Source organism: Panthera onca, chromosome D1, assembly GCF_046562875.1.
Source record: "Panthera onca isolate mPanOnc1 chromosome D1, mPanOnc1 haplotype 2, whole genome shotgun sequence".
NCBI classification, from domain to species: domain Eukaryota; kingdom Metazoa; phylum Chordata; class Mammalia; order Carnivora; family Felidae; genus Panthera; species Panthera onca.
This window is the reverse complement of record NC_138348.1, coordinates 75,947,246-75,969,885: the sequence shown is the minus strand read 5'-3', so window position 1 is coordinate 75,969,885 and position 22,640 is coordinate 75,947,246. Positions and strand designations below refer to the sequence as shown.

Below are 22,640 nucleotides of genomic sequence, written 5' to 3'. Positions count from 1 at the left end.
TGAGGCAGGGAGTTCCCTTTCAATGAATCATCTGGGAGGGCTTTAGAATTTTAGATTAGGGGCGGGCAAAGGGCCAGACAGTAAATGTTTGTGAGCTATATGACCTCTGTTGCATACGTGAAACCAGACAGGTAATGTGTAAAGGAATGGGCGTGGCTGTGTTCCAATAAAACTATTTGCAGAAACAGGTGATCGATGGGCTGGATTTGGCTGGAGCGTTTAGGCCATAGTTTGTCAATCCCTTGCTCCTGATCCTTGCTTCTCAAAGAATGGTCCACAGACCAGCAACGTCAGTATCACCTGAGAATTTGTTAGAAAGGAAAAATGCAGGCCCTGTCAGACCTACTGAACCTGAGTCAACATTTCAACAAGTTCTGCAGGTGATTTTCATGCACACAGAATTTGGGAAACACTGGTCTAGATGAGGGGTACCCACACGGGAGCCCAAGTTGGGCCAGCAGTATCTGAATCTCCTGGGAAGCTGATGAAAACCATATTCCTGGCCCTCAGGATCCTAAATTTTCACCCCCCTCTACCCCTCCTAGATAATGCTAAGGCTTGGAAACCTCTGGTCTGGGAGCCTCAGAGGACCCTTCTAAACTAAGTTTCTGTGAATCCACTTAAAGGAAATAAAGATTTGTCCATTCTATTAATTTTATTTTCGTGTTCTGTTGCTTTTTTTTTTTTCAGTCAAAACCCTGCTTTCCTGTTTCTGAAAAAATCTTGCCTAACGGTTTGCCTACATTATGAACTTGAACAAAGAGAAAAGAGCACTGAAAGAAAGAGAGAAAGAAAAAAAAAAGAAAGCAAGAAAGCAGAAAGAAAGAAAAAGAAAAGGCCAGTTATCAAACAGTCCTGGAGGTCCTACAGCACCACCTGCTGGTCCCCCCTGAAAGCACACTCATTTCCACAAATCTATTTCCTCAGAGGTACTGGAGGCCACCAGAAAGAAATGGAGGAGAGCGTAGGGGGAGGAAGAGGAAAGGAGACACGGAATAAACAGCTGGGGAGAAAGAAAGTACAGCATTAATTATACCAGGACCACACACTACACTGATGTACACTTAAAGATTACACTGACTCATTTCTTTGGGGGGAATTTGGGTCTCCTGGTTTGAAGTCTGGCATCAGAACTGAATTGAGAAGTGTTCACATAAACCCGGTGCCTCTAAGCCTCTCGCCCTGGACTCAGAATGCTCCTGGAGAATGAACTCCGGTTCTGAACAACACATAGAAACCGCCTAACTCTCCTCCTCCCTTCCACACATGTGATTTGAGCACCCATTATGGGCTATGCTGTCCCAGAGTGCACTGATGAGGGACACGGGCATGGTCTCTACGTGCATGGAACCTGCAGTCTTAGAAATAAAGGATCAGGGCACCTGGGTGGATCAGTCAAGTGACTGACTCTTGATTTTGGCTCGGGTCCTGATCGCACGGTTCATGGGTTCGAGTTCCACATCAGGCTCTGTGCTCACAGCGCGGAACCCACTTTGCATCCTCTGTCTCCCTCTCTCTACCCACCTCCCCCTGTTCTGTAATAAATAAATGTTAAAAATAATTTTAAATAAAAAGAAATAAGGAATCAATTAAGTAGACTTCAGGCAAGTAATTGCCGCGTCCCATGGTGACTGCAGGAAAAGCACAGACTGCTCTGGGAGTGCAGTCTTGACCAGGGTGTGTGTGGTGCAGCCGGTGTTTTGTTGGTTAACACCCCATTTTTAGGATCTGACTGCTTTTAGGCAGGGTGTGCGGTCTACTGTCCACACAGTGGTCTTATTCCTGGAGACTTCGCATTGACCCGCCTGGCCCTGAAAGCAAGAAGCCTCCATCTAGAGATCCAGAGGAAACTTCCAGGTGGAAGCTGAGAGTAGAATCATACAATAGGAGGTGGCCAGATTAGAGGGGAGGAGGGATCAACGGAAGATGCGTGTGAAACAGCCAGGAAAGGTGAGAGCTACAGGAAGTCAGGGTCCCGGGGGCCCAGGGATGGTGGGGATGGGCCCAGAAGTGAGGCTGGGATGGTTCACAGGGCCCAGTGGCAGAGAGAAGCTTGGAAGCCAGAGTAGTTTGTCTTTTGAAAGAAATATAGACATTTTGTAGGGACTCTGGGGGGGGGGGGGTTGTTTGGGGAAATGACAGAGTCAGAAAGGCAGGACCTCAGAAGGTAGGAAGTGGGGGCAGGGAGTGGGGTCCCCTCTTTAGTTCCAGGTAATGAGTGAGGCGGCCACGGGATGAGGTGGACATATGGAGAGGGGGTCAGAGTCCTTGGAGATCAGACAGTGGATGGGATACTGGATGCACCTTCGGGGAGGACAGAGTTCTCCTGGGACGAGAATGTCTATGAGCCACTACCGCAGTCGTGAACGAATGGGGGTGACAGAAGATGACAGCAATGAGGGGGAGGTGGGGAATGACGTAGCCAGGTGTCAAGAATAGCTCAGGAGGGATTTTACATGAAGGAAGCACAGCAGGGGTAAGGAATAAAGACATGGGGAGAAGACACACACCTTCGTGCCCACCTGGAACCAAAGACCTCCCTGGTGCCACCAGCGGGTGGGACCCCTGCTGGACAGCCCTTCTGCCAGAAACTCCCTTTCTGTGTCGAGCCAAAGTTCAGCCACTGGTAGCCACCTCCAGGTTAGAGTGCACACTCTGAAGCCATACAAATTAAACCTTCACCTTCTCACATGTGAGAAACACCTGAAGTCTGAAGGCGGTCCTGTGCTTTGCCACCACCTGGCCATGGGGCCTTGCACACGGCATCGACTGCTCTGGCCCTTCAGGAGATGGGGAGCCTGGCTCACAGGGTGCCTGCCGGCTTAGCAATCAGGAGTCGGCTAAATGTGGAGAAGCCAAGAGAAAGCCACCAGGAAAGATGTTCTAAACTTGAGAAAGAATCTGGCAACTCCACATCTGGGTATATACTCACAGGAGCTGCAAGCAGGGACTCGGACAGGTGTCTGTACCCCCATGTTCAGGGCAGCATTCATTGCAATTGCCACAAGGTGCAAGAAAGGTAAGCACCCATGGCTGGATGCGTGGACACACACAGCATGGCGCATACACACACACTCACACACACACACACACACACACACACACACACACACACACGATGGAATATTATGCAGCCTTAAAAAGGCAGGGAGTTCTGATCATGCTACCATATGAGTGAACTTTGGAGACATGCTGAGTGAAACCATCCAGATGTAAAAGCACACAGACTGCGTGACCGTGGCTATCTGAGGTGCCTGGAAGAGGAGATAAGACTCAGAAAGTAGAATGGTGGTTGCCAGGAGCTGGCGGAAGGGAAAAGCAGAGAGTCGGTATCGAAGGGGCACAGGGTTCCGGTTTGGGAAGCTGAGAAAGTTCAGATGGATCTTGGCAATGGTTGCACAACATGGCGAACGTACTCCGTGCTGGCCAACTGCACACCTAACAGGGGTTAGGAAGGTACATTTTCTGTGGTGTGTATTTGACCACAATTAAAAGAAAAAAGCTGAAGACGAATTCAATGTGAAAATAAAGCAGCTGCGATCACAGAATCTGGCTTGGCTAACAAAGCCACATGGACATTCAAATCTGACATAGCTTTTATTTCCCCTCCAATGAGGCCGGAGTTCCAATTTCTCTAACCACCTGCACCAGCTTCCTAGGGCTGCCCTAACCACGTCCCACGGGCTGGATGGTTTAGACAACAACGTTGTCTCTCAGAGTCCGGGTAGCCGGATGTCTGAAATCAAGGTATTGGCAGGTCTTGCTCCCACCAGAGCCTCTGGGGAACGACCCGTGCCTGTCTCTTGCAGAAAGTGGAATCAGGGTTCTTGGCTCACGGCACCATAGCTCTGCTCTAGGCCTCTGCGTCACACGCCATCTTGTCCCCGGTGTCTCGCATCTCTCCCCTTTGTGTGTGTCTGCGTCCAAATGTCCCCCAATCAGGAAGACACCAGCCATACTGGACGAGGGGCCCACCTTACTCTGGCAGGGCCTCACCTCGACTGATTCCACCTGCAACAAGCCTATTTCCACCAAAGGGCCCATTCGAGGGGACAGGCGTTAGGACATCAAGAGATCTTTTAGGGGATACAATTCAGGTCACACCCCCACCCAAATGAAGACTTCATCTCCATCCCCTGGCAGCACCTGACACGGTACTATGTTGACACAGGCCTTCCTCACAGGACCTCCTGGCTTTCCTTCGTGCGGCGCACAGCCTTCACGTTTTCCCCACCAGCCGCGGCTGGGACTCCTCGGCCAACTCCTCCTCCTCCCCCTCAGACAGTGCCCTGTCTGCACGCACGCCCTAGGAAACCCCAGTGTTGACCACCACCTCCCTCCGACACACTGCCGCGGGTGCCTCCACACCCCTCTTGCCTTGGACCCCGGGACACCACGGCCCACGGCCCACCTAACATCGTGCTGCTCACCGAGCAGCTCTGACTGCATGTGTGCAGAACCGTTTGGCTTTCCTCCAAAACCTTCTCCCTCCCCAGACTTCTTCAAAGGGGCGAATGGCCTCACCTTCTTCACCCACTGCCTAAATCCTTGGGCGTGCCGTGTCCATGACTCTGACCTTTCCCTTGTCCTCTGTGTCCCACTGGCACATCTTCCAAGATGCCCAGAATCTTTGTACTTCCCACCACCCCCACTGCTATCCCCTGAGCCCGCGGGACGGCAAAACGCTCCCACGAGCCCAATGCGGCCACAGATGCATCTGCATCTCCGCAGAGTGACTGCCAGACCTGCCTTGATGAGATAATGGACCGTGTGGCCCTTCACAGAAAAGCTCACTGATCCCTGGTCTAAACACGGATGTCACCTGTGACTGTCCTTCACTGTGGTCCTCCAGCCAACAACAAAACACCTATGTTGCTTTTAGATTGTTCTTTCCCTTTCTCATGCCAACAGCTCCCCTTCTTTTCTGTCTCCTGATCAAAAGCCTCAGTCTGCCTGCCAGGCGGCTCCCTCCCTGCCTCCTTTCCCTCCTGCACTCCATCTGTGACAATTGTCTCCTGGAAACACCATATTCCCCGATCAAGGAACTGCAGTGGCTCTCACTGTTTCCAGCACTTAGCCTACACACACCTGTTAAGTTTTCAAAGGTCCCGTATAACCTGGGCTTACCCTGTAGAGTCAATCGAGGCCCCGCTGCCCCCCAACAGGACAAGCCGGCGCCCTCCCCTCTGCCAGAAGGTGCCATAGGCTCTCCCCAGCCACTGCACCGTTGGTGCAGCCAGTCCACTTTCTTACTGCCGTTGGTATCTGAATGTGTGCCAAACTCTCTCATATTACACAATCTCCCAGAGGCTCCCAAACCTTCCCTCCAGCTACCACCCAGCTAATTGCTCTCTCCTCCTTTTCCCAGAGAGAGAGATTTTCTGGGGGAAAAAATCTGAAGGAATTATCTACCACCATCATCTTCACCTCCTCACCTCACCATTCACCCACTGCCATCTGGCACCCACTTCTTCACTAAAATCACCTCTGCCGGGGGCACTAATGATTTCACCCACGCCAGTAAGCCTGTTTCACTCCTACTGCACTGTCCCCTCTGCAAGGGCACTGAACAGAGTTCACTGCTCTGTCCAAGAACACTCTCCCCCAGGCTTCCGTGATAACCACACTCTTCTTTTCCCATCTCGTTTCTGGAATACTCCTTCTCAGTGTCTTCCTTACATATCTGTCTTCCCCACCAAACAGGGAGCTTCCTGAGGAAGGGGCCGCGTCATGTGTGGCTCTCTGATGCCACACATACATTCTAGTATACGGTAGGCAGGACGTCAGTGAATGTCAGCTAAAATCAATTGTCATTTACTGTTTTCAGGTCAAGAATTTTCACTCTCTGGCTAAAAGGAGCAAATCAGGAGACTAGAGATGCTGGCGAGGATGTGGAGAAACGGGAACCCTCTTGCACTGTTGGTGGGAATGCAAACTGGTGCAGCCGCTCTGGAAAGCAGTGTGGAGGTTCCTCAGAAAATTAAAAATAGACCTACCCTATGACCCAGCAATAGCACTGCTAGGAATTTACCCAAGGGATACAGGAGTGCTGATGCAGAGGGGCACTTGTACCCCAATGTTTATAGCAGCACTTTCAACAATAGCCAAATTATGGAAAGAGCCTAAATGTCCATCAACTGATGAATGGATAAAGAAGTTGTGGTTTATATATACAATGGAATACTACTTGGCAATGAGAAAGAACGAAATATGGCCTTTTGTAGCAAAGTGGATGGAACTGGAGAGTGTTACGCTAAGTGAAATAAGTCATACAGAGAGAAGCAGATACCATATGTTTTCACTCTTATGTGGATCCTGAGAAACTTAACAGAAGTCCATGGGGAAGGGGAAGAAAAAAAAAAAAAGGTTAGAGAGGGAGGGAGCCAAAGCATAAGAGACTCTTAAAACTGAGAACAAACTGAGGGTTGATGGGGGATGGGAGGGAGGGAAGGGGGGGTGATGGGTATTGAGGAGGGCACCTTTTGGGATGAGCACTGGGTGTTGTATGGAAACGAACTTGACAATAAATTTCATATTTAAAAAAAAGAATTTCCACTCTCTTGAAATTCTCCATATCATTAGTATTAATACTAATACTATAGTATTAGTGATTATTCAAATGGGGTATCTGCTCTTATGTGGATCCTGAAAAACTTAACAGAAGACCGTGGAGGAGGGGAAGGAAAGAAAAAAGTTAGGGAGGGAGCCAAACCATAAGAGACTCTTAAAAACTGAGAATAAACTGAGGGTTGATGGGGCGCGTAGGGGGGAGGGTGGGTGATGGGCATTGAGGAGGGCACCTGTTGGGATGAGCACTGGGTGTTGTATGGAAACCAATTTGACAATAAATTTCATAATAAAAAAATTATAAATAAATAAATAAATAAATAAATAAATAGGGTATCTGATCAATTTATCAACTGGATATCCTGTGGGTCTGTTTCTAGTTCTGATTTTTCTCTTGGTTCTCCTGTGTATCAGCTGCTGAAACTACACGTGAAAAACCAGACAAGAGTTTGAGGCTCTGGATGAAGTTACCTACTTCTGGAAAAGATTTATTTTTGCTGCTGGCTGGTGGGCAGACTCGAGATGCTGACAGTCCCCGTATCTCCTCATTCAGTCAGTACTGAAAGTGATTCAAACCAGGACGCTGGTCCCCATGAGGGCTGGTCTAATTTAGGATCACCCCTTACTCCCTAGCAATGGGCTCCCGAGCCTGGGGTGTGTTGACCAAGCTCCTTTCAACTTGGCTGTGTCAACTCTTAATTTTTGCCCCAAGCCCTGTGGATCTGGAAAAGTCTCTCAGCCAAACTTCCATTCAAACAAGCTAGCCTACTACCACCAGAAAGCTCCTTAGTGTCTCACTAACACTGGACCCCGGGGGCTTGGCTGCCCACACCACTCTACAGGGCTTCTCCTCCTACACGGCAGGGGCAGCGGATGGCCAGGGACCTGACTGTGGTCAGCAACTAGTCCTGAGTCCTCGACTTGTCTCTCTAGGTGTCCTTCACCTTAGACTGCATCAAAACCCTTGTTTCTTCCCACTTTCAAAGTCTCACGTCTCTAACATCCCTAACATACGCTGGACACACCAGATGATACATTCTTCTTCTGCGGCTCTGTCAGTGCCCAGCCTGGCACACCCTCCCTTCCCCTAAGAGCATCACAACACAGAGACCCACGTTAAAACAGCATGGATTCTGACGTGCAGACAAGGCTGTTCAGCTTCTGGAACTGTGCCCATTCCTATCGAATATCTTTATTATTTGCTGGCCTGGCTAGTAAGACCTACAGTGTTGACGAGGACCCAGCTAGCGCTGAGGCTAAAAGTCAAAGAGAAAAGCCCAACCCCAAAGAAGAAAGCAGCCATTGTAGGCATCACTCTGCCTGGTGGCACACAATAAATTAACACGAGGGGATGAGGCCTGAGTCATAGCAAAGGACTTAAATTGTTCTTTTTTTAAAAAGGGTGCGGAGTGTTCAGCAATAGGTCAAGGCCAGAGTCAAACTTTTCAGCCTTTGGCTTTTCAGAAACTAAAGCAGCACTCTTTCCTCAGTGGAGGAGAACACCAGAAGAAACACAAACATTCTTTTTGTTCTCATGATGGATGGCAGAACCGGTGGTTGAAAATGATGACGGGCTGATACACAGTCCTACTTTCACACGCATGGAGAAGACCTACTCGAGCCGTGTTGTGACACAAAGAACGTTCTGCACAAACCCGCTGACTCTGGCGCCGGTTCCTCACCGCCCATACCCCATGTTACCCCCCAACTCCATCACTCCCTGACCAGGGAGCTCCTGATGGGGCCTCTTCTCTTAGGACACTGGAGTCCCCTGTGTAGTATGTCTCCCCTTCCTTGCGGAATATGGACCTGTCAAACCGCCAAGGAATAGATCCCAGCAGCTCTGTCGCAGCCAACACCCCCAGAAGGAGTCATCACTAGGCTTCCCGATGCTCCAGCAACACACTGGCGAGAAGAAACCAAATTGGATGTTGGCCGCCACTTTCCCCAAGGGACCCTGGGAGCAGTGGAAAAGGCGCGGGCCAGGGCTAGGTTTGAGTCCTGGCTCTGCCCCTATCTAACATCGCTCACCCAGGCAATTCAAAAGGCACCGAGAGCCTACTCTGCATGAGACGCCACTGGGCAGTAAGGGTAGAAACATGACACAAATGCCCGCCGTTGTGGCGCGAAAATCCAAAAAGTGCCTCAGTTTCTGCATCTGCTAGTGAAGGTGCCGAACCAAGTAATCTCTGAGGTTTCTGAGTTCTTCTGACCAAATTTAAAGTGCCAGGCTTGTATGATCCGAGTCACAGGGCTGCTGGCTGGCCATGCGCATCTGTGTGACTGCGTGGCACAGCCTCTCCGGGCCTCGGTTCCCACGTCTACAAGGCTATCGGGTGAGAAAACATCCCCAGTTACCTTATGCAGCCACAGTGGAAGGTGTCCAGAATCGCCCTGCAAGGAGTCCTTCTGCTGAACGGCAGCCCAACAGTAAGAATCCACGAAGGCAGCCTGACGCCAGGAGAAGGAACTTGGGGAGAAACAGCTTATCTGGGTACCTGAGAAGCAAAAAGAGACAGCGATAAATAAATGTGTGAGCAGTATCTGGACCACCCCACCTCCCACCCCCCAGCCTCAGGTCTCTCAGTGGTAGCAGTCACAGAGCAATGCACCACAAGGTCAGAACCAAAACCAGATTCATATTAAAGCTGAGTATTTGAGAGATTTTTGGCCGACGCTGGTCATGATGGTAGCTTGGGCTCAGCTGGAGAAAGCTCTTGAAAGTGAAACCACCATAAAAAGAAAAAGTGGGCAGGAAAAGAACCAGGGCTAAAAGCATAGCAAGGCTGGCTGAATTTGGGTGAGGTTTGAGTGAAGGGGAGGGGTTACAGGGGAGCGGGGAGGGTCTATCAGAAAACTGGGCAAAAGGTGCCTGGGTGCCTCAGTTGGCTGAGCACCTGACTTCGGCTTAGGTCATGATCTCCCGGTTCTTGAGTTCGAGCCCTGTGTCAGGCTCACTGCTGACAGCACAGAGCCTGCTTTGGTTCTTCTGTCTCCCTCTCTCTCTGCCCCTCTCCTGCTCAGGCATGTGCTCTCACTCTCTCTCAAAAATAAACAAACATTAAAAAAAATAAGAAAAAGATGGGGTGCCCAGGTGGCTCAGCCGGTTAAGCTTCTGACTTCGGCTCAGGTCATGATCTCGTGGTTCGTGAGTTCAAGCCCCGCCTGGGGCTTTGTGCTGAGCACTCAGAGCCTGAAGCCTGCTTCAGATTCTGTGTCTCTCTCTCTCTCTCTCTCTCTCTCTCTGCCCCTCCCTCCTCATGCTCTGTCTCTCTCTCAAAAATAAACATTAAAAACATTTTTTTTAAAAAGAAAGAAAACTGGACTAGAAAAGGAGTCCTTTAGAACAGAGAAGCCAGGACTTCTACCCTGATGAAGGGAAGGCTGAAGGAACTTTTGGTGATAGGTCACTGGATGGCAAATCAGCAGTTTTCCGTCTCCTCCAAGAAGAAAGAAGGCACAGGTAAAAGTACAGCCCAAGGAAGAGAGAGCAAACCCGCTAACGGAGGGATGGGTGTGGGGCGGGGTGGCAGGAAACCTGGGTCCTACTCCCGGGCCCCCATCTGGCACATGTGGGAGCGTGTATCTCAAGCCGAGAGCAGGCACACTGTCCTCCACACCTTGCACAGTGTGAGAGGTGCTAGGTGCTTGGGCTCTGATGCTGTTGTATTCAAACCCAACTCTGCCACTCACAGCTGGGTGACCTCAGGTCACTTCACCTTCCAAAGCCAAGGCTCTCCAAACGGACGATGACATTAATGTCTATATTCTCAGTAGGCTGCCTGGTTCCCAGGAGTTACTCAGGAAGTATTGCATTCTTCTGTATGAAGTAACTAGCAGGTTCTGTTGTTGCTTTAAAGAGTGGGGGCATGCCCACCCTGGAAAGAGGGGAAAGGAGTGGCAGGAAGATACTGGGGTGGACTTGCCTAGTTCCTGAAACATAAAAAGCCTCAAAGCGTCACCTCCCTCTGGGGAGGGGGTGGGCTTTACGCTTGTGGCAGGAGAAGGCAGTGATGGGGATGTTGTCTGGGGAGCAAAATCTTGTGGTGGAGGAGGTACAACGAGGTCAGAGCACCCCCACTTCATTGGGTATTTTTATACCCACAGACATCAAGAAAGGACTTTTCAGCAAGAGCCCTTGGAGGACATCACAGTGAAAAGTCACATACCATCAGAGAGTGTCCAACGATAGGGTATGTTCTTGCCAGCTAGGAATGGCTTAAGTATCAGTTGGGGGTAGGTCACACATTTCAAGGAGCTTTCAATTCTCATAGCCCACTGAACTTCAGTTCTTGCATTTTATAAAAACAGAGTGGTCAGAACAGTGCTGGGCCGTAGGGATAACGTCACACAGCTCTTGCATTAGCATGACTTTGCTAAACGCTGCCTAGGAAGTCCCCATCCACCAAGGCTTACTGATCTCGGGTTATAAATGGATGGTTTCTGATGCGTTGCTTGCTTGGTATCCTCTCTCCAGATACTTTCTCATGCAAAAGGACAGTGCTATCAGGATTTCATGAAAACCTGTCTGGTCCTTCCTTGTATTTCTTAGGTATGGTCCTGGCAGTGCACATAGCCAGCATGTAGTAACATTCTTTCTATAGGATAATGTGTTTCAGGTCCTGTCTTGGGACCTCAAAAACCTCCCCCAAGGCACCGGTGGAAACTGCCAGAGCATAAATAAGTAAACTTCATACCAAAGCTTTTGCAAAAGAGGAAGAAAGAAAATATAATTGAGTCTAGAGAGACGGAAATTGAGGATGTGCTGAGCTCAAAATGTTTTTCATCTGGAATGGAAGGTCAGAAAAAAAGACAACAGACAACCCATATTCACAGGATACAGGCGGTCCTTAAACCCTTGCCTCATTTAAACCTCATGACCAAATCGGAGAGAAAGAGAGAGGGAGGGAGAAAACGGTATCTTATCTTCATTTTACCGTAGATAAAACCAAAAGCTCAAAGTAATCTCTATCCAAGCTAGTAACTGGTAACACCAGAACTTTAATCTCTCAGTCTCTTAAAACACTCCTCTCTGGGCCAGTCACTCCAACCAGGCCATGCTAGAGGGGGTCCCAGGAGCCAGGGCTCTGTTGGAATGGAAGCGACTTGGGCCAAGTGGTTCTTCTGAGAGACCAGAGGGGCAGAGCTTTCTGGGAAGGGTCAAGACAAATCCAGGAAAAGAAACACATCGAGCCCCGAAGGGTATTCCCAGGCCAGAAATGAGAAATACAGGAAGTCAAGAGTCAGGGAACAGCAGGAGCCAAGCTGGGACAGAAGGGTGGGAGTAACGAGAAGGGTTTCTTTCCTGTGGTGGGGAACCCCGAAAGTCTACACCACAGGGAAGAAGAGCTTGTATAAACCTGACGATTGTCCAGTGAGTAAAAAAATTCCCATAAACTGGGTACCAGGGCAAAAAACGCATAAAAAGAACTCAGTGTTCTAGTAAAGAGGCAAGTAGTACTCAATGTACCTAAATATTTTATTTTGAAACTTTTTTATCATCAGAGATTAATTAACGTAAACATACATAAAATTACAGAAAATAATATAACAGACACCCAGGAGTTTAAAACAATATTGACATTTTGTTGCATTTACCTCATCTTTTTTTTTTTTTTAATTAAGCATTTTATTTAGATTTTTTTTTTCAGACCTACGGAGAAGTTATAATGTTCAGTCTTATAAAGGAAGGAAATCCTCAGGGTGCCTGGGTGGCTCAGTTGGTTAAGCCTCCGACTTCGGGTCAGGTCATGATCTCACGGTTCCTAGGTTTGAACCCCGTGTCGGGCTCTGTGCTGACAGCTCAGAGCCTGGAGCCTGCTTCAGATTCTATGTCTTCCCCTCTCTCTGCCCCTCCACCACTCTGCTCTGTCTCTCTCTCTCTCTCTCAAAAACAAATAAAGTATTAAAAAAAAAAAAAAAGGAAGGAAATCCTGCCATTTGCACCATGGATGGACCTTGAGGGCATTATGGTAAGTGAAAGAAGTCAGAGAAAGACAAGTACTGTATGATCTTACTTCTATGTTTTCTCTAGCAAAATCAAACTCACGGAAACAGAGAAGAGTTTGGTAGTTGCCAGAGGTGGAACTCTTCACCCACTTGCCAGAGGAAGTGGGTGAAGGTGGTCAAAGGGCACAAACTTCTAGTTTGAAGATAAGTAAGTTCGAGGATGTAATACATGGCATAGTGACTACAGTTAAAACTACAACACTGTACCATATATTCAAAAGCTGCTAATAAAATCTTAAAAGTTCTCATCGTAAGAAAAAAGACTAAGTAGGGTGATGAACGTTAACTAAAAGTACTGTGGTCATCATTTTGCAATACATACATATGTCAAATCATTATGTTGTACCTTAAATTTACACAATATTATATGTCAGTTACAGCTCTGAAGAGAGCTGTACAAGTGGAAAAATTACATAAAATCTGTAAACGTGCAGGAAATACAGTATCGGCATAAAAAAAAAGAGTACTGCAGTGAAATCCCAAATACTCTGGCATTTGGATTCAACCATTGTTAACATTCTGCTCTCTCCATCTATACATGTATATATAATACATACGTTTATTTTTCTTCCCGAACCACCTGAGAGTAAGTTGCAGAGGTCACGACCCTTTCCTCTCAGGAGTGGGTGATTCTAAGAACGAGACATTCCTATAGAACCCAGTGCAATTATCCATTTTTTAAAAAAATACAATACTGCTATCTATGTTCGGATTTTCTAAACTATCTTATGCAGCAACTTTCCCCTCCTCCAATCAGGATCCAATCCTGCACCATACAGCATGCATCCAGATGTCACGTCTCTTCAGTCACCCTGTCGTAGAAGGGTTCCACAGCCTTCCTCTGTTATTTGTGACCCTCATGGGGGCAAAGACCACAGGCCCTCTGTTTTGTGTGATGATCCCTAATGTGTGTTCATCTGCTTGTCTTTTCATGCTCCAACCCAGACTGTGCATTACAGGCAGGTCTCCTACAGAAGGGTTGGGGGTCCCTTGCAGGACAGCCTGGGAAGGCACCTAACATCGGTTTCCTCCAGGACAAGTGATGTCACATATGACGGTTACTTGGTTAAGCTGCTGTCAGGGCTTTGCCGTAAAAGTGCCTTTTTTTTCCTGAGAAACAAGTTGTCTGTGTCCTCTGACTGTGTAAGTATTTGGTCCCCAACAAACTTTCACCCAGGGGTGAATCAGACACTTTAACTGGGGTCGCAGATGGAGTTTTCCAACTTTATCCTTCCCTCTGCATTTGTAACAGTTAGCATTTTACAATAACAAGGAACTTCCCCTTCCCCCAATTTATGCTTTTTAGTATCAATATGGACTCATATGGTCTTTTGTTTTTCAATAGTTTATGATCTGGTTGCTGTTACTTATTTTGACACTCAAAATGTTTCAAACTAGCTCCTGTGTCCTTCTGCCATGGTCCCTGTGGGGAATAAGTTTAAGAATTCTCTCTTCAGGGAGCCCCAGTTCCTTTTAGTGGGTAACGGAATTTGTAAACCCAGGATATGGAAGCCAGATGTGCCCACTGCTCAGGGATGCCGTTGCTCCTAGCCTCCTTTGGCAGACACAGCTAGGAAATCAATTTGTACATGTGTGTGTGAGAGAGAGAGACGGACTTTATACTGAAAATTCCAATTTAACACCACTGCCCTTCCCCCAGTCCACATCTGTATTTTCTCTTACAGTGAGAACCCTAGATCCCAAATATATCCACATATTCATTTCCTCAATCCTAAAATTCACACAGAATAACTTTCAGAATTTTTAACACAAACATATATTCTGATTTTCATTTTAAAGGGTTACTCTAGATGCGATGTCAACAACTGCACATCCAGGGTCAAGAATAGAAGCGGACACCAGTCAGGAATGTACCACAACAGTGCAGGTGAAAACAACACGAAAAAACAGTCTCAGGGGCACACATGAAAAGACACGGGGGCTCAGCTGGTTGAGTATCTGACTTCAGCTCAGGTCATGATCTCACAATTGGTGGGTTCAAGTCCCTCATCGGGCTTGCTGCTGTCAGCACAGAGCCCACTTTGGAATCTCTGTCCCCCTCTCTCTCTGCCCCTCCCCTGCTCATGCTCTCTCTCTCTAAAGAAAAAACAAAATAAAACAAAACAAAAACAAAAAACAGTCACAGTACGCAACTGCCTGCATTGTCTTTGTTTAAAAAAAATTTTTTTTAATGCTTATTTACTTTTGAGAGCGAGAGACACAAAGCGGGAGTGGAGGAGGAGCAGAGAGAGAGAGAGAGAGAGAGGGCTCCAGAATCCGAAGCGGGCTCCAGGCTCCCGGCTGTCAGCACAGAGCCCCACACAGGGCTCGAACTCACAAGCTGTGAGATCATGACCTGAGCCAAAGTCAGACACTTAACCAACTGAGTCATCCAGGTGCCCCTGGCTGAACTGTCTTTGATTTCCTGTAGGTCCTAGCCAGGTCCAGGCTAAAGGATTGGTTCCATGAAATGAAGCGCAGTGCAAAAGGCCAGGTGGAAGGCAGAACAAAGAAATCAACACAAGCATCTCTGCTATAATGCCATTCACGTGTTAAAAAAAAAGAATAGTACCGTTCTAGAAAATCACACAAGATCTGTACCTAGAGCACTAACCAAACAGCAACAATCCTGATAAAAACATACTAGTGCGATGAAAGGGTATGTGAAGAAGGTTGCTGGGTTATGTGGACAAGAAGAGAAAGGAAAATGGAGAAAGACCAGACAGAACTGCCCGACAGCACTTCTGAAACACGGCACGTGACCAAACGGAGCCCAGAGGAAAAGCATGGGGTGAATGGGTACCATGTACTCGCCAAGCCATGAAAACCAATGTGACTCCCCCATACTGGTATTCCCTCACGTACTGATCACATACAAGCTACTTCCCATCACAGAATCACTTACTAAAGGAAAATGGGTCATTTATTAAATACTACAATTAAATAGGAATTATTAGATGCTCTTGTTCAATCCAATGAAAGAACCTACAGACTAGTTGTCATCTGGTCCTATTTGTCAGATGAAGAAATAAGGCTCAGAGTAACTTCCAAAGTCAGACGGCTAATACTTGGTGCAGATGCGACATGATCCCAAGTCCCTGCTCTTCCCCCAGGGTGATGACACCCTGGGAATGAGTGACCAGGGAGGAGAGAAGGTGGAGGCAGGGCATGGAGGCAGGGTGGAGTGCAGAAGGGTAGGTGCTGTGCAATGCCAGGCCAGCCAATGACACGAGAAGAAGCAGGAAAGGGCGAGCCTCAGCTCCCCAGCAGTCTGGTCCTGAGCTCCGGGCCCAAGCTGATAAGAAAGTGTCATCAAAACCCACAGTGCCAGGCATCTGGCTGGCTCAGTCGGTGGCACATATGAGTCTTTATCTCTGCGTGGAGTTTACTCAGTAGGGACGGAGGCTGGACCCATGGAAGGGAAGGGCCAGATCAAATAAACTGTGTCATCAAACCATCCCAGCAGGAATACGACATGTAAGAGCCAGGAATAAGTTCCTTAGCAGTCCCAGACCTGCCACACCTCCACGAAAGGAAATGCAGCCTGGATTTCTGCACTGTAAGAGGGCAGCAGGGAAACACACAATTTCAAAATTGTGTGAACACGAGAAATGGATGCTGTCCAAACAAGGAGGTCAGGGGCATGAAGTCAGCTTAAGAAAAAACGTCTGATGAACAGACACTTAAGGCCAAGGGGCAATTTAACAGACACTTTTAAGTATAAAGAGCTTAGAAGAAAATTACCATCCAGCCAGTCGTCCCTGACACAGAGGACAACCTGTGTGGAAAGAAATATGGAAGTCCAACTGGATAGGGGGAAGGCATTTTAGCCTGAAGGGAAAAGTTAGGTAAATCTTTAGGGTCGGGGGGAAAGGTTCTGGAATCTTTATTCCTGAATATTGCTTTTATAAAGATCTCACGATATCGAAGAGCCGTTGGGTTTTCTCTTTTACTAACAAGTCACTTAACCTCTGAGAACCTGATTTTTCTCATTGGCAAAGCCTCACAGAAATGCTTGCCACAGTGCCAGCATACCATCAGAACTCAATAAGCAGCAGCTGTCAGTTTTATGTCTATGCATCAGACTCCACGGTAAGCAATGGGGATACGGGGCTCCTCGGTCACATCCTGTATTATTTTCTTCAGTGCACTTATAATTATTTGAATTTCACCTTTATTAACTGGTTTACACATCTGTCGTATCTCCCACAACTCTTGAACATACGTACCGTGAAAGCCTGCCTTGGATAACTGGGATCTTAGATTTAATGGGGCCACAGCCTGAGACCAGACAGCTTTGTTAAGTCCTTTTGCATCATTTCCCCCTCAATGATGGCTTGTAAAAGCTAGCTTTTGGAGTTCTGGCAACAAAGGAGCTCTATTGTGTAGGATAAGGCTTTGAGTGTCTAAATCTGGTAATGAATCAAAGTTAGTGACTCCAATAAAATGAAAACAACTCACAACAACTGTTACCATTATTCAGATAACCGGTCACAAGACTCATTTGCAAATACAAAGACACTCATTCCAAGACATCGTGGATTACACAGCAAACACTTTTCTCCAGAAGCCTCAAAAAAGAAAAGAGACATCCAAGTTCATCAGAGCTAGGTATTTAATGGCACAGGGCCTTTGTGCCAGCAGCATATCAGAGACAGCCAAGGTGCCAAGGACACCTACCCTCCCCAGGAGCTCTGTTCTTCCTGTGTCTATCACAGGGCAACACAGCACAGATGTTCTCCCGAAGGTACTCAGAACTCAGTGGTGCTAAGCTCAACCCAACAGAGATTCACTGGGCGTCTACTGTGCACATGGTGTATGGGGCACACAAGGGACTCAAAGATAAAGACGACATGGTCCCTGTCCTCGAAGAGCTTACAGTCCAGTAGAGGAGACCAAGAACAGAGCCACCAGTGATAACAGACAAGACAAAGTGCATCAGGGTGATGGCTGAGCCCTGGCAGGTGTTCCTGTCTGAAGGGAGGAGGACCCAGCTGGGGAACCAGCCCAAGCAGACACCTGGAGCCTTTAGAGTTTGCGGCGCATTATGAAGGGGAGCAGACCACTGCACCCGGGACACAGGGTCCATCTGGGGATCACGTAAAGGACAGCCCTGCAGACTCGATCCTGTAGTGCTGGCAGGGAGGGCTTGGTGGGGGGAGGGGTTTCAATGTCCTTGGGGCCGTCAGCCCCACAGTTGCAGCCCTGGTGACCTGCAGGGCTGGGGTGGGGCTGGTCATGGCTGCAGCAGAGCAAGTGGCCTCCCCAGCAAGAGTGCAAGCGGTGGGGAGGGCGATCCCACAGCGGCGGGACCCAAGCCCCAGCATAAGTGAGCAGCTTCTGTGCTGGGGCACGAGCTAGCCTGCTCTGTCTGCACTACTGCCCGCTCACAAGACTGGGGGAGGGCAGAGTACACAGGCTTCAGGACGGAGCTGCTTACCAGGCCCGCTCCGCATGCCCCCGGGCTGGTGATCTGACCTCTGCCCGCCTCAGTTCCTCATCTGTCGGCTCGGCAGCCAGTCTTTCCAGAGTGCCTGCCCTGTCCTAGACCCTGGTCTGGTGCTCGCTGTGCTAGTCCCTTTCACTGTCACCACCCCATGAGACAGGCTCTACTCTTACCCAATTTACTGATGAGGAAACTGTGGGACAGAGAAATTATGCAACTTGCCTCAGGTCTCACAGTGGGTATGTCGCCTGCCGGGATTGGAGGCTCCAAAACTCGCATCTTAATGGCTATCCCACAGTCTCTCAAAAGTGAAAAACAAATGGAACTGCCTGGAAGGACTGCTGCCAGGAAAACACGGTGCTGAAAGGACCGGACACACAGGTGGAGTCAGTATATGCTGGGTTCAGGTGAGAGACAACTGTTACTCAAAATATACAACGAACTCTTAAAACTCAACATAAGAAAACAAACAACTCAATTAAAAATGGCCAAAGACCTTAGCAAACACCTCACTAAAGAAGACAAGCAGATGGGAAACGAGTACATGAAGAGAGTCTCATGTGTCATCAGAGAAATGCAGATGAAAACAAGGTACCAGTACGTGCCTATTAGAATGGCCAAAATCTGGAACACTGACAACACTTGGGGCAATAGGAACACTCATTCGTTGTGACTGGGAATGCGATATAGTAGAGCCACTTTGGAAGACGTTCGGGCAGGTTCTTAAGAAACTAAACATGCTTTTACCACATGATCCAGTAATCCTGCTCCTTAGTATTTGCCCAAAGGACTTGAAAACTCATGTCTACACAAAAACCTGCACATGGAGGTTTACAGCAGCTTTACTCATAATTGCCAAAATTTGGAAGCAACCATGACGTCCTTCAGATAAACCGTGGTCCCTCAAGACAATGGGATACTCAACACTAAAGAGAAATGAGCTGGGGAGCCTGGGTGGCTCAGTTGAGTGTCGGACTTTGCCTCAGGTCATGATCTCGTGATTTGTGAGTTCGAGCCCCGTGTCGGGCTCTGTGCTGACAGCTTGGAGCCTGGAGCCTGCTTCTGATTCTGTGTCTCCCTCTCTCTCTACCCCTTGCCTGCTCACACTCTGTCTCTGTCTCTCTCTCAAAACTAAATAAACATTTAAAAAAAAAATTTAAAGAGAAATGAGCCAGTAAGCTACAAAAAGTCATGGAGAAACGTTAAGTGTGTATGACTAAGTGAAAGAAGCCAATCTGAAAAGGCTACATACCGTACGGTTCCAACTCTATGACACTGTGGAAAAGACCAAACTCTAAAGACTGTAAAAAGATCAGTGGTTGCCAGGGGTGTGGGGGTAGGGGTCGAATAAGCAGAGCACAGAGGATTTTTAGGGCAGTGAAAATATTCTGTATGATACCATAATGATGGATACAGGTCATTTTCACGGTTTCAGCCCACAGAATGTACGACTCCTGCGGGGGATGTTGATAATGGGGAAGGCCATGCCTGTGTAGGGGCAGGGAGTATTTAGCAAACCTCTGTACCTCCCCTCAGTTTTGCTCTGAACTTAACAATGCTCTAGAAAAGTAGAGCCTTCATAAAATGTGTGTGTGTGTGTGTGTGTGTGTGTGTGTGTGTGTGTATACATGCACCTCAGTAGCTGTTAATACTGGTCCTAAAGACAGCAGAGGAAGGCAGGCATTGGGAGCAACTGTCCAGGTGCAGAGGGAAGTGGCATTTCCCTGCAGGACCCCAGCCCCTTCAGCTGCCCCCCTCCAGGGCCCTTCCAGAGCTGCAGCTTCTCACAGGCCCACAACAGGGCCGCCTGCTCGGCCTGGTGTTGAGCGCCAACCGCCAGCCCCACCCAGGACATCAGGCTTCCACACCAGGCCCGGCCCACTCCTTCCTCACCGTCCAGTGCCAGGCCAGGCTGCGGAAGTGACCACGAAACCCCAGAGCAGAGCTGCCCAATGGGACTGGCTTGGGTCCTTCCCAGGTCAGCTCCAACACCCCAGGAGGGGCAGGAGAGCTCCCATGTGCTCACGGAGTTCCCCACGATGGCTCCTGGGAAACTGTGATAAGGTATCCGCCCCATACAGAATATCGTGGCGGAGTCCAAGACACCTGTAACAGTCCCCATCTTCAAAGTGCACAGAGATCGTCAGCCCGAACTGCACTGCAGGAGCCCCTAATTAGTCTCTCCACAACTGCAATCCATTCTTGCAGCGTACCCGGGTGAGGTTTTAAAACGTGGCTGTGATTATGTCCCGTTTAGCTAAGAGCCCTCTGACTGCGCTGGATAAGCTAAAATCCGAATGCCACAGGCGCTCCTTGATGGGGCCCCTGCCCACCCCTCCCAGGTCTTGCTCCCGGCCTCTTCCCCCTGTTCAACAGGCCCCAGTAACACTGACTCTCTTCTGCTTCTCTCAAGAAACCATGTCTGCTCTCCCCTAAGAGGCTCCACAGAGGCTGATGGGCCGCTCCTCCTAAAGCCATCTCCAGTGTCCCGGATGGGGTGAGGCTCCCCACCAGGGCCCTTGCTCCAAAATACTGCTCACAGCAATTCCCGGGGCGCTGTCTCCCCCGCCAGGCTGCAAGCTCCCGGCCTTCTTCACTGCTAGGTCCTAGTGCACAGTGCAGTGCTCAGTGAAGGGCCAAATGAATAAGAACATGAACAAATGGAGATGAGGGGTGGAAAAGAACAGTAAGGCACAGCGGGAACCGCAGGCCAGAATCAGAAGGGGACTGGTGTGCATCCAGTAACTAATTTTAGCCCAATGTCCTCACGTTACAAGGGTTGAAACAGATTCTAAGGCGAGATGCCTTTTGGGCCCACATGCCCCACACAGCTGTTCCTCAGTGGGAAGCAGTAAGTGTCACAAGAGTGTTCCTTCTGTTCTTTACAGCACATCTTTTCTTTTTTCATGTTTGTTTATTTTTGAGAGAGAGAGACAGAGTGCGAGTGAGGGGTAGAGAGACTGAGACACAGAATCTGAAGCAGGCTCCAGGCTCTGAGCCGTCAGCACAGAGCCCAATGCAGGGCTCGAACCCACAAATCATGAGATCGTGACCTGAGCTGAAGTCGGACACTTAACCGACTGAGCCGCCCAGACAGCCCCAGAGCATCCGTTTTCTGTCCCACTATTCACTTTGGTGTGTGCAGCAGAGAAAACTGAAAGCATAAAGGCTTAGAGAGTTTACAGAGACTTAGAAGGAATGAAGCCTTATTAGGAAGAAGATTTTCACAATCATCAGACTCTCCTTCCTGTAAGGGACACTGGCGAAGGGAAAGGAGGCAAGTTACTGTCACCCAGACTCATCCAGAGTTGAGCCTCCAGCCCCTGAGTGGTGCCTGAGTATGAGGGAGAGCTGGGAAGAAGCAAAGCCTCTCATCTCAGCTGTACTGGCTCAACACAACAACACAATACTACAAAGCACGCCCAGGTTGCAAAAGCTTAACATACACTAGCTTCAGCGTCAACCAGCACGTACTGAATACAAACCATGCTTCAGGCCTCTTTCCATCTATTCTCTCATTTGATAGATATCATTTTCTGTTTTGCAAACACAACCTGGTCAAAGAAGAGGGGAACCTCACCAAGAAAGGGTACAGAACGTCTCTCTCTGTGCTTTTTGAAATTTTAAGAACCCTTATGCATGATCATCAAATGTGCAGCAGATGTTAACACTTAAAAGAAAGAGCTTTGTTGTTTTTTGTTTTGTTTTGTTTTTTAAGAGAGTGTGAGAGAGAGGGCATGAGCAGGGGAGAGGGACAGAGTGGGAGAGACAGACTCTCAAGCAGGCTCCATGCCCAGTGTGGAGCCCAACACAGGCTTGATCTCATGACTCTGGGATCATGACCTAAGCCAAAATTAAGAGTCATATGCTCAACCAACTGAGCCACCCAGGAGATGCAAAAGACTTATTTATTTATTAACATTTATTTATTTTTGAGAGACAGAAAGAGACAGAGCATGAGCGGGGGAGGGGCAGAGAGAGAGAAGGAGACACAGAATCGGAAGCAGGCTCCAGGCTCTGAGCTGTCAGCACAGAGCCCGACGCGGGGCTCGAACCCACAAACCGTGAGATCATGACCTGAGCCGAAGTTGGAAGCTCAACTGACTGAGCCAGCCAGGTGCCCCCAAAAGACTTTTTTAAAAGACATCCTTACAATGAAAGACCTAAATGTGAGACAGGAAACCATCAAAACCCTAGAGGAGAAAGCAGGCAACAACCTCTTTGACCTCAACTGCAGCAATTTCTTGCTGCGCACATCTCCAAAGTCATGAAAATTAAAAGCAAAAATGAACTATTGGGACCTCATCAAGATAAAAAGCTTCTGCGCTGCAAAGGAAACAATCAACAAAACTAAAAGGCAACTGACGGAATGGGAAAAGGAATTTGCAAATGACATATCAGATAAAGGGTTAGTATCCACAATCTATAAAGAACTTACCAAACTCAACACCCGAAAAACAAATAATCCAGTGAAGAAATGGGCAAAAGACATGAAGAGACACTTTTCCAAAGAAGACATCCAGATGGCCGACACACATGAAAAAATGCTCAATGTCATTCATCATCAGGGAAATACAAATCAAAACCACACTGAGATAACACTTCACACCTGTCAGAA

At 48.3% G+C, this 22,640-nt stretch overlaps 1 protein-coding gene across 1 annotated transcript in view; it reads right to left on the bottom strand.

Moving 5' to 3' along the window:
- The window catches only part of PANX1 (pannexin 1), a 46,654-nt gene that overhangs the window by 9,374 nt on the left and 14,640 nt on the right, over positions 1-22,640 (bottom strand). The window contains exon 2 of the mRNA XM_060605332.3: positions 8,926-9,065. Within this exon, the coding sequence (XP_060461315.2) occupies positions 8,926-9,065 (140 nt within the window). The remainder of the gene's footprint in view (positions 1-8,925; positions 9,066-22,640) is intronic.